Genomic DNA, 11,019 nt, shown 5'->3' with positions numbered 1-11,019 from the left:
GATTGGCCAGAGTACGGAATTCGGCCAATCAGCGCTGGCTCTGCTGGAGGAGGCGGAGTCTAAGGTCGGACCTGAATGGAGACTGGTGTGGAGCGATCTTAGACTCCGCCTCCTCCAGCAGAGCCAGCGCTGATTGGTCGAGTTCCGTACTCTGGCCAATCAGCGCTGGCCAATGCATTCTATTAGCCCGATGAAGTAGAGCTGAATGTGTGTGCTTAGCACACACATTCAGCTCTACTTCATCAGGCTAATAGAATACATTGGCCAATCAGCGCTGGCCAATGCATTCTATTAGCTTGATGAAGCAGAGTGTGCACAAGGGTTCAAGCGCACCCTCGGCTCTGATGTAGCAGAGCCGAGGCTGCACAAGGGTTCAAGTGCACCCTCGGCTCTCCTACATCAGAGCCGAGGGTGCGCTTGAACCCTTGTGCAGCCTCGGCTCTGCTACATCAGAGCCGAGGGTGCGCTTGAACCCTTGTGCACACTCTGCTTCATCAAGCTAATAGAATGCATTGGCCAGCACTGATTGGCCAGAGTACGGAATTCGGCCAATCAGCGCTGGCCAATGCATTCTATTAGCCCGATGAAGTAGAGCTGAATGTGTGTGCTAAGCACACACATTCAGCACTGCTTCATCACGCCAATACAATGCATTAGCCAGTGCTGATTGGCCAGAGTACGGAATTCGGCCAATCAGCGCTGGCTCTGCTGGAGGAGGCGGAGTCTAAGATCGCTCCACACCAGTCTCCATTCAGGTCCGACCTTAGACTCCGCCTCCTCCAGCAGAGCCAGCGCTGATTGGCCGAATTCCGTACTCTGGCCAATCAGCACTGGCTAATGCATTGTATTGGCTTGATGAAGCAGTGCTGAATGTGTGTGCTTAGCACACACATTCAGCTCTACTTCATCGGGCTAATAGAATGCATTGGCCAATCAGCGCTGGCCAATGCATTCTATTAGCGTGAACTGAGTTTGCACAGGGGTTCTAGTGCACCCTCGGCTCTGCTACATCAGATTGCTACATCTGATGTAGCAGTGCCGAGTGTGCATCAGATGTGTAGTTGAGCAAAACTGACTCAGCACTGCTAAGTCTGCATTCGCATAGGAATGCATTGGCCAGCCTTCGGCCAATCAGCGCTGGCTCTGCCGGAGGAGGCGGAGTCTAAGGTCGGACCTGAATGGAGACTGGTGTGGAGCGATCTTAGACTCCGCCTCCTCCAGCAGAGCCAGCGCTGATTGGCCGAATTCCGTACTCTGGCCAATCAGCACTGGCCAATGCATTTCTATGGGGAAAAGTTAGCTTGCGAAAATCGCAAACTGACAGGGATTTCCATGAAATAAAGTGACTTTTATGCCCCCAGACATGCTTCCCCTGCTGTCCCAGTGTCATTCCAGGGTGTTGGTATCATTTCCTGGGGTGTCATAGTGGACTTGGTGACCCTCCAGACACGAATTTGGGTTTCCCCCTTAACGAGTTTATGTTCCCCATAGACTATAATGGGGTTCGAAACCCATTCGAACACTCGAACAGTGAGCGGCTGTTCGAATCGAATTTCGAACCTCGAACATTTTAGTGTTCGCTCATCTCTATATACTACACTATGTTTTATAGATAGATTCCTAGGAGCCCTGACAGTGTTGTACACTATGTTTTAATACCAATTTAAGTTGTGGTTCATACTGAACTTGTTTACCCCGAAATGAGCTGGAAACCTGAGCTGCCAAACCCAAACAAAAAATGAATCTGAGAAGTTCCAGCTGTATTGTGTTTTGTGCCCACAGTTGTATTGTCTATATCTGCTGTACCTCCATGCCCATATTGTGCCATGTTTAGTGCAGTTTAGCACTGTCATAAAAACTGGCACACACATTCTTGTTGCTACTTTGTGTTATACTGCAGTACCACCTATAGCTCTACTTTGCTTTACCCTATTTTGCTATACCCCTACCTTCCATTATGGTAGGGGTATATGCTCTTTGCTGTACTGCTGTATGGACTGTATTGTGCCTACTCCCTTTATCTATTCAAAACCAGCAAGACTTTTCTTAGCAAGTTTAATGCTAAGATATCGGTAATCTTAGAAGGTGCACAAAATAGACAAAACTAACCCGGAAATCTGGACAGCGCATAATGGTCTATACTGACAGGAGACACCGATATGTTTATTAACTTCCCATTCTGTGATGTTCAAAGTCACATTCTGAAGCCATCTGAGAAGTTATTTGATTAAATGATGATTATCAAAGTAATTAAATGTATATGTATCTGAAAGGGTTAATTTAAAGAGTAAAGTTTCGGACAAGTTTTTATTTTCTGGCAGTAATTGTCATTAATAAATTTGGTAATATACTTTATTAAAAGATTTTGTCTCCTTTCTGTGAAATCCTGCATTTTTTCACTTTGTGCCTGGCGTCTGTATTGAGAGCTGTTTCCGCCTCTTACAGAATGTTACTGTGTATAGAGTAGGGGGCTGGGTAACATGTACAGAAAATGAAGGGGGGGATGGTCACTTTAAACAGTTATACCTGGGGTGGGTGCAGTCCTATCTGTATTATTTCCTGAGATATCACTGGTTGAAAACACGGATTAGGATATTTCTGTATGGCTGTATAATATTTATGATATAAATACCCCAATCCCGACTGTTTTCAACCAATCATATCTCAGCTTTGACCGAGGCGCCATGGAGGTTAATACCCGCGATCAGTGCAGTACAGTGATCAGTGTAATACAGCAGAGACCCAGGAGCTGAGCGACTGACATATTTAAATATCTGACATCCGCCGTGTCAGGAAGGGGTTAATAACCAGTTTTGTAGAAACAATAAACCATTTCTACCACATTTTATTATTTTATATCATTTGCCACGTGGTTGTCCAAACACTATCTGTCCAAGTCTGCTTGTAACCTACTCCCATCCTCCATAGACTGCAGTGTACTGCATAGCTTGTGTCATCTGCATAAATAGAGACAGTGCTAATAATCCCATCTTCTATATCATAAATAAATAAGATTAACCCTGGGGTACACCACTTATAATGGCAGACCCGGCGCTGGCCCCTGTAATATACCACATATAACAGAGGATCCAGTACTGATCCATGGTGTACATCACTTATAATGGCGGACCCGGCACCAACCCCTGGAATACACCACATATAACAGAGAATCCAGCACTGATCCATGGCGTACATCACTTATAACAGAGGACCCAGAACTGGACCCTGGGGTACATCACTTATAATGGCGGACCCGGCACCGACCCCAGAATACACCACATATAACAGAGAATCCAGCACTGTTCCCTGGGGTACATCACTTATAATAGCGGACCCAGCACTGACCCATGGAATACACCACTTATAACACCACTTATAACAGAGGATCCAGCACTGGCCCCTGGGGTACACCACTTATAACAGAGGACCCAGCATTGACCCATGGAATACACCACTTATAACACCACTTATAACAGAGAATCCAGCACTGATCCCTGGGGTACACCACTTACAATGGCGGACCCAGCACTGACCCCTGGGGTACACCACTTATACCAGAAGACCTAGCACTGATCCCTGGGGTACACCACTTTTACCAGAGGACCCAGGACTGACTCCTGGGGTACACCATATATAACAGAGGACATAGCACTGATCCCTGGGGTACACCACTTATACTAGAGGACCCAGCACTGACCCCTGGGGTACACCACATAAAAAAGGACCCAGCACTGAACCCTGGGATACACCACTTATAACAGAGGACCCAACCCTGAATCCATCTGGTAGCTCTACTTTTTCTTGATCCTGTATTATTAGAGATGATCAGATCCAGTAGAGCGCCCCCTCTAGTTAGATCTTCTACAAGCTGGACCATAAAATTATCCTGCAACAAGTTAATGAAATTCTGCAACAGTTTACAGACAGACATTTTGAATAACTGTCCCATATAGGGCACACAGTATACATTCTCTATCATTAGGTCTTTGGAGTATGGGAGGAAATCATAGAGGGAACATACAACTCCTTGTAGATCTTGTCTTTGTTTGGCCACAGTGCTGCCGTAATTAAAAAAAAAAAACTCCCATGAAGACCACTGTACCTGCCTGTGCTGCTCACTCAATTTGATTATACAACTGACCCTCTAACTCAGAGGTTCTCAAACTTATTTTGTCTACCGCCCACTTCGAAAATTAATTATTTTCTAGCCCCCCCCCCAATTTTTTTTACTTTACTACATCTTAAGAATCACAATCGCAGCCATTATGTTAATAATTAAATTATGTGTGTCATGTGAAAATAAGACTTTCTGATGAGGGTAATGTAAAACACCATTTTGTAATTTTAGGAAAACTTTTATTCATGTTATTAAAACAAACATTTCCATTTTAATTTTAAAACTAATCTAATGTGAAGGATGAATTTGATGATTTTTAACAAGTTTGTTAATATCAGGCTCGAATTTACTCAAAAACAGCCGTAAGTCACCGCGTTCGGTAATCTGCAACCGATTTCTCTTTTTAGTTAGCAACGTTGCCACAGCACTAAATCCACGTTCACACAAATACGATGATGGGAATGCTATCAAAAATCGTTGAACGATGGGCCACAATCCAGGGTACAATTGCGGGATTGGCTTTTGTAGCCAAAATTTGGTAAAGCGGTAAAAGCGGTAAAGTTTGTGTTAAAAGCAAAAAAACAATTTTAAAGGGGTAGCCTCATGAAGCTTGATCTGCCTTCTAAGCTGCCTAAAAATCTTCTTTCTTCCTGTTTGCTCGTGTCAATTAGCCACGCCCCCAAATTAGCATGAGCTCCGCCCACCACATAGCATGATCCTATGGGATGACTGAAGGGCCTGTGATGTAATCAAAAGGTCCTGTAGACTTGGATTTACCTTGTACGGAGTTTCCTAAAGGACCTGGCTCCTCTGCCCACTAGCAGCCTGCTCTATATAATAAAGCTTTATCCTAGTGAACAGAGAGACCAGGTCCTTTAGCCCAGTAGGATTTAGACTGCTTTATATAAGAAAGCAGCACTTATTCCCCCCCCCCCCCTCTATCTCACAGCAGGGAGCTAGGTGATGTGTATGTGATGTGTATGTGTGGTGCAGACACAGGCTGGCTCCGTACACTCAGCCCCCACACAGCAGGGAGCTACGTCATGTGGCTCCCTCAGCAATGAGCAGGGGGCCAGGTGCTAGTGTCCATAATGAAGAGAATAAAGTAAGATAGTGGACAAACAAAGCAGTTTTGCTGAAGCAGTGTATTTAGGAAAAGTCTTAAATCCATATTAACAAGCAGTATAGATAGGATCATTGTTATGATACCACCCCTTTAAATTAGCCATCGCCCCCTAAACCGCTTCAATGCCCCCCAATCTTCTCTGTGCCCTTTACTGCCCTTCTATAGGCCTCCAGCGCCCACAAGGGGGCGTTATCGCCCACTTTGAGAAAGACTGCTCTAACTCCTCGGTTATATTGGGGGGTCTATAGATTATGCCAAAAAGAATTTTATCAGTGGTCACATCTTTATTCAATTCCACCAACAAAAATTCTGCATCCTCACCATCTTCACCTAAATTTGCTTCCTTCACATTCTTTGGTGAAATGTCAAACTGAATTGTTAAACTACACATGACTTGTATGTCCTGGAAGAAACCCAAGATTGGGATGGAACTTGGCGAGGCGCACAGTTCATAGCTCAGTTCTTGTTGTTACACTATGTTCTGACTGTTTTTGCTGCTCATAGTATTTGTGAGAAGAGTCTTCTGGTATTTCGTGAACGTCTTCTTGGATTACTAAAGGGATCCAGAACAATAGTGACAACAAGGTGAGGAGGCAACCAGGAGGAATTAAAAAGTGGAACGTCTTGGAGGCGACAATACACAGACATTGCTGAGCAGCACGGTAAGTTTTTGTTATATAAACTCATATCAGCCAAACCAGAGACTGTTGTAGAAGACGGAGCGACCTATCTATAAGTAATTCTTCACCAGTCAATCTTACTGGACACACCCTGGTATGCGGTATTAGGTTCCTAAATTAATAGACTCCAGCTAAGCTATACTGTATACCGGATAACTTATGGTGTTTGACTTCAGCTTGGTCACTGACTTTGTCTCTGCTACTACTCTCTTCTGACTACCTGTTTCTGACTCCAGCTTGTTCCTGACCACTGAACCTCTGCTACCTGCCAAGACCTCTTGACTGTTTACCCACTCTGTGAAAGCTACGCCAGCACTGACCACTTGGTGGTCTGCACCATAGTCCCTCACCTGCCTGGTCCGCTGTCACCAATATTTGGGACACTCTAAGAGGTAACAACCTGGTGGTCTCCCTGCAGAAAAGTCCAGATCTTTGTCCAGGAGATAAAAGTTGCAGACCAGGGAGGCCACTTGGTCAATGTCCTTAAGAGTGGCCTTAAGCCAAACTAGTAGCTCTAAGAAGGGAATTAGAGCAGTGAACTGGGCAATTTAGGAATCAGGCGAGAGTTGATAAGAGGAATCGGTAGCATTTCCATCTGATAAGATATGTTACAAGGTTTCTTGCATTCCCCTGAACTATTGAGTTATAAGACAGTCTCTCTTTAAGAAAGTAAATGATTGTCAGCTAGACTTTCTACCTGTTCCTTAGGGAATTGAAAGATGATGAAATCATTTCTGGATGAAATCCAATGGGGTGGGGTGTTATATAAGTTATATCTGCAGTCTCTATAGAATTCTTGATCTTTGTGCAAACAAAGAGGATTTTGTGTCTTTGGGATTTGGTTTTCATATTATTCGTGCGTAGTCCCCCTGCTCCCATGACCATAATACTGGGCCTTTGTGTTCATATAATAGTATTCATAGTTATAATTATATAACAGAGTTGTAGAATTGAAAGTCAAGATCTCCAAGTTATTTTAATGTACATGAGAATCAGTGGCGTAACTAGGAACCGCCAACGTTTGACATGGGGCTCTCCCAGCCCCCTAAAAAACAAACACACATCAGGGACCCACCAGGCCCCCTAATGTCTTGGACCTTGTCGTACCCTCCATTGCTGCGATATCGCTGTCTTTGTAAGTATGACCTCTTTGGAGCAACGGCCACACCCTTATTGCTTCAAGGAGTTCATTTTCATATTGACATAAACAGGAATATCTCAGTAATGGAGGAAGGGGGATACACCATACTGACTCAGGTGACCCTAACCTATCTATCTGGGGCTGAGTTGATATGCTGGGTTCTAGTGACAGATTCCCTTTAGTGGGAAGTCCCATGGGAATTCCTTCCTTCCTAGGATGTTGTGTGTTCTTCTTGTACTGCTTATTAATTGATGAAATAGACTATGTTAATTGTGAGATATAATTTCTTGATATCATTGATAAACCGTGTTCATATTTGTCTTTCCACAGAAACCTCTCCTGGCACCATGATCATCACCGATCCCACCGTGTTGGTCCTGTCTATCCTTTTAGGCCTTCTTATTGCCCTATTTTTCTATAGACAGAAAAATTCTCATTCTAAGCTGCCCCCTGGACCTAGACCACTGCCCATCATTGGGAACCTGCACATGCTAGACCTGGACCGACCATATCAAACCCTTCATCAGGTAGCAGATTGTATGGTTATTGTATCATGAAGGGTTCTGTCCCCTTGAAACCTGTACTACATAGAGTGAATATTTAAAGGGATTGACCATTTTATGTCATTTTTTGTGGGTCTTTTGTGGCTCTGAGCAGGGTTCCTCAATAGTGTTGAGCCGATCTTGAGATTTCAGGATCGATTTTAAAATCCGATTTCCGATCATTTTCCAGCCGATCCTGATCGTGAAATTTGCTTGATCGCCGATCGAGATCCGATCTTTCCCAACCCCAATCGCTCAATGCTTCTCTATGGGAAAAGTCACTTTTAGCGTTGAGCTGATCTTGACAATTCAAAATGCGATTTCTGATCATTTTCCAGCCGATCCCGATCATGAAATTTGCTCGATCGCCAATTGGGATGTGATCTTTTCCAATCCTGATTGCTCAACCCTATTGTTACAGTCAGCAGGATATATTAAAAAAACTAAATAATAATATCCTGCGGAGCCCAACTTGACTCTGAACTGCAGGGCACCCTGGTGTGAACAAGGCCCAACAGTTAACGTCACTGTCGGGCTACACCACCAACTGAGTGCTTCTCTGATAGCTTCTCAGTGAAAGCTCTTGTAGTTTCAGAGCAGCCGCTAATGAATTATAAAGTCTTGCAGATACTGCACTGCAAAACAAACACAAATTTGACTGTGTGCTCCCAGTAGCTTACTGGGCCGCACCCACCTAAGCCACCTTCTATGGAGCACCACAGGTATCAGCCTGTCTAAGGTAGGAGATTCCCAGAAAACTAGCTAAGGGAAAGGGTACCCACAATTTAAAATAAATAGAAGCAATTCTCACTACTTACCTACCTAACTAGGCAGCTTGCTGCCAAAACTAAGTCTTGTACTAAGTCTTGCACTATGACTATGTGGAATTTGAGGCTAGAGCACCGGACAGCCCAAAACTGCCTTCTTAAATGGAGGGAAGGCGGTCCTGATCAGCCAGCCCAGGTGCCCAAGCCAGGTGCCAATAGGCTGACACCACTGCCAGTCAGCAGATCGACCACGCCCATCGGCTGCAAGGGATTAACCCCATGCATGCTGGACTGAGCAGTTCCTGTGGAACAGGCTGTGACCCTGATACCATGGCTGCACATGCCGCACAGTCCTAACACCTATTCCTCATGCAGGACATATATAAACAGGTTGTAGGTGATCAGATTATCTTGAAAATGGACACCAACTGTCAGACTAACAGATTCTCCTGCTTCACTTTTGCAGCTCTCTAAGAAGTACGGACCGGTGTACACAGTACAGTTGGGAGAAGTAAAAGTTGTTATGCTGTGCGGATACGAGGCAGTAAAAGACGCCCTTGTCAATCATGCAGAGGAATTTTCAGGAAGACCAGGAATACCACTTTTTGATGATATAGTAAAAGGACACGGTAAGGATCGTATGGTTAGTGCTGAATGGTTTAAAGAGGTTCTCTCATCTCAGGATTTCACCTGCCCTCCTGTCTCCTCTCTCCTTCACTTCCTGATTTTCATCTCAGTCCAGCAGCATGCTGGTGCTTGTTGTAAACTTCACAGTTATCTCTGGATTTACATACACAGATAATAAAGACACTGATTGAGAAACTTTACTAGAAGGTATCAGGACTTAAAGTCTAAAATCAGAGAGAGGGAGAGTAGAAAGTGTGTGGTCAGGAGCTGGGACTTTGTTTTAAACCTGTCCTGAGATCAGATCTGTAACTTGGGCAATCAATGATAGACACTGAGGAGAGAGATTTAGTTGTATCTGATGAGGAACAAGATTTATAAAGTAGTGTATTGGGTAAAACGCATTAGTCCACACCCCAAGGAACTTTAGCATGACTTACTTCTAAAATGTGCAATGAGAGCTTTTGACACTGCGCTCTAATAGACCAGAAATATTGGTCACCATCTTGTAAGACTCATTATTTTTCCCTCATAATCTAACACCCTCAGGAGTTATTCTTGCGAATGGTGAAAACTGGAAAGTGATGAGACGGTTCACTCTGTCCACACTTCGAGATTTTGGAATGGGGAAGAAAGGCATTGAAAACAAGATTTCTGAAGAAAGTGATTTTTTGGTACAGAAGTTCAGAACTTACAAAGGTAGGTGGTCCAATCCAACCTCGTTCATAGTCATTCACATATCTTACATTTAGGAAATACTAAGGCAACATGGGCGTGAGTGGGTGCGGGGTACGGGCCAGTAAAAATGGCATTGATGAAATATGGATTGGTGTATGTGCGTCATCCATCAGTACTGCTCAGTATACTTCCATGATGTACTCTATCTTACTTTTAAGTGAGTAAGAGGGAAAAATCATGACAGGTCCTCTTTAATTGTATTTTATTGAGCTTTTCAGTGATCGACCGAAACAAAGTAGCAGATAATTTTGATGTGGATGGAAAATGATACATGGTTTTCAAAATTCAAATCAAATAAAAATCTGAAAATTGTGAGGTGCAAAAGTATTCAGCCCCTATATCAATACTTTGTAGAGTCACCTTTGGCTGCTTTAAGTCTTTTGGGCTTTGTCTCTTTGCACATCTAGAGACTGAGATTCTTGCCCATTCTTCTTTGCAAAATAGTTCAAGCTCAGCCAGATTGGATGGAGACGTTTTGATGCCTTGCCACAGATGCTCAATGGGATTTAGGTCTGGACTGTGACTGGGCCATTCTAACACATGAATATTCTTGGATCTAAAGTGTTCCACTGGAGCTCTGGCTGTAGGTTTAAGGTCATTGTCCTGCTGGAAGGTGAATCTCCTTCCCAGACCCAAGTCTTTTGCCACCTCCAACAGGTTTTTTTTCCCGGATTGCCCTGTATTTAGCTCCATCCATCTCCCAATCAACTCTGACCAGCATCCCATCCCTGCTGGAGAAAAGTCTCCCCCCAGCATGATGCTGCCCCCTATGTGTCACAGTTGAGATAGTGTGTTCACGGGGATGAGCAGTGCCGCACCTCCCATGAGGCGACCTGAAGTGACCGCTTCAGGCGGCGCTATGCCAGGGCCCCGGGGAGGGCGGCATTTTTGCTTACCTAAGCCAGTCCAGGACAAGGTGTCCTGGACTGGCTTAGAGTCACCGAGAGATGGATTGGGGAGGCCGCTGGAGCAGCGCTGCTCCAGCGGCCTCCCCTCATGCTCAGGCAGAGAGCAGATCCTCTCTGTGCCTGCTTTCTGCCTGCTAACGCCGCTCCGCCACGCCCCCTTCGCTTCGCCATGCCTCCCTCCACTCTGGGGGGGGAGGGGCGGCTTTCTGTCGTCCACCTCGGGCGGCGAAACAGGCAGGTTCACCCCTGGGGATGAGCAGGGTTATTTTTCCACCACACATAGGGCTTTGCAGTTAGGCCAAAAAGTTCAAATTTGGTCTCATGTGACCAGAGCACCTTCTTCCATATGTTTGCTGTGTCACTTTTCCATAAAGGC

At 44.7% G+C, this 11,019-nt stretch overlaps 2 protein-coding genes across 4 annotated transcripts in view; both read left to right on the top strand.

Moving 5' to 3' along the window:
- The window catches only part of LOC142198270 (cytochrome P450 2K1-like), a 70,840-nt gene that overhangs the window by 35,207 nt on the left and 24,614 nt on the right, over nt 1–11,019 (top strand). The window lies entirely within an intron of this gene.
- Nucleotides 1–11,019, top strand: part of LOC142198271 (cytochrome P450 2K1-like) — a 38,507-nt gene that overhangs the window by 16,142 nt on the left and 11,346 nt on the right. The window contains exons 1-5 of one of the 3 annotated variants that reach the window (XM_075269229.1): nt 5,724–5,905; nt 6,160–6,315; nt 7,395–7,591; nt 8,840–9,002; nt 9,547–9,696. In XM_075269229.1, coding sequence (XP_075125330.1) covers nt 7,412–7,591; nt 8,840–9,002; nt 9,547–9,696 — 493 coding nt within the window. In that variant the 5' untranslated portion in view covers nt 5,724–5,905; nt 6,160–6,315; nt 7,395–7,411. Of the gene's footprint in view, nt 1–5,723; nt 5,906–6,159; nt 6,316–7,394; nt 7,592–8,839; nt 9,003–9,546; nt 9,697–11,019 lie in introns of those variants that run through there. The other 2 variants (XM_075269228.1, XM_075269230.1) reach the window with 2 other exon arrangements.

The sequence above is a fragment of the Leptodactylus fuscus genome, chromosome 3 (genome assembly GCF_031893055.1).
Source record: "Leptodactylus fuscus isolate aLepFus1 chromosome 3, aLepFus1.hap2, whole genome shotgun sequence".
Taxonomy (NCBI): domain Eukaryota; kingdom Metazoa; phylum Chordata; class Amphibia; order Anura; family Leptodactylidae; genus Leptodactylus; species Leptodactylus fuscus.
Note: the sequence above shows the minus strand (reverse complement) of the source record. Positions and strands in the feature narration are given on the sequence as shown.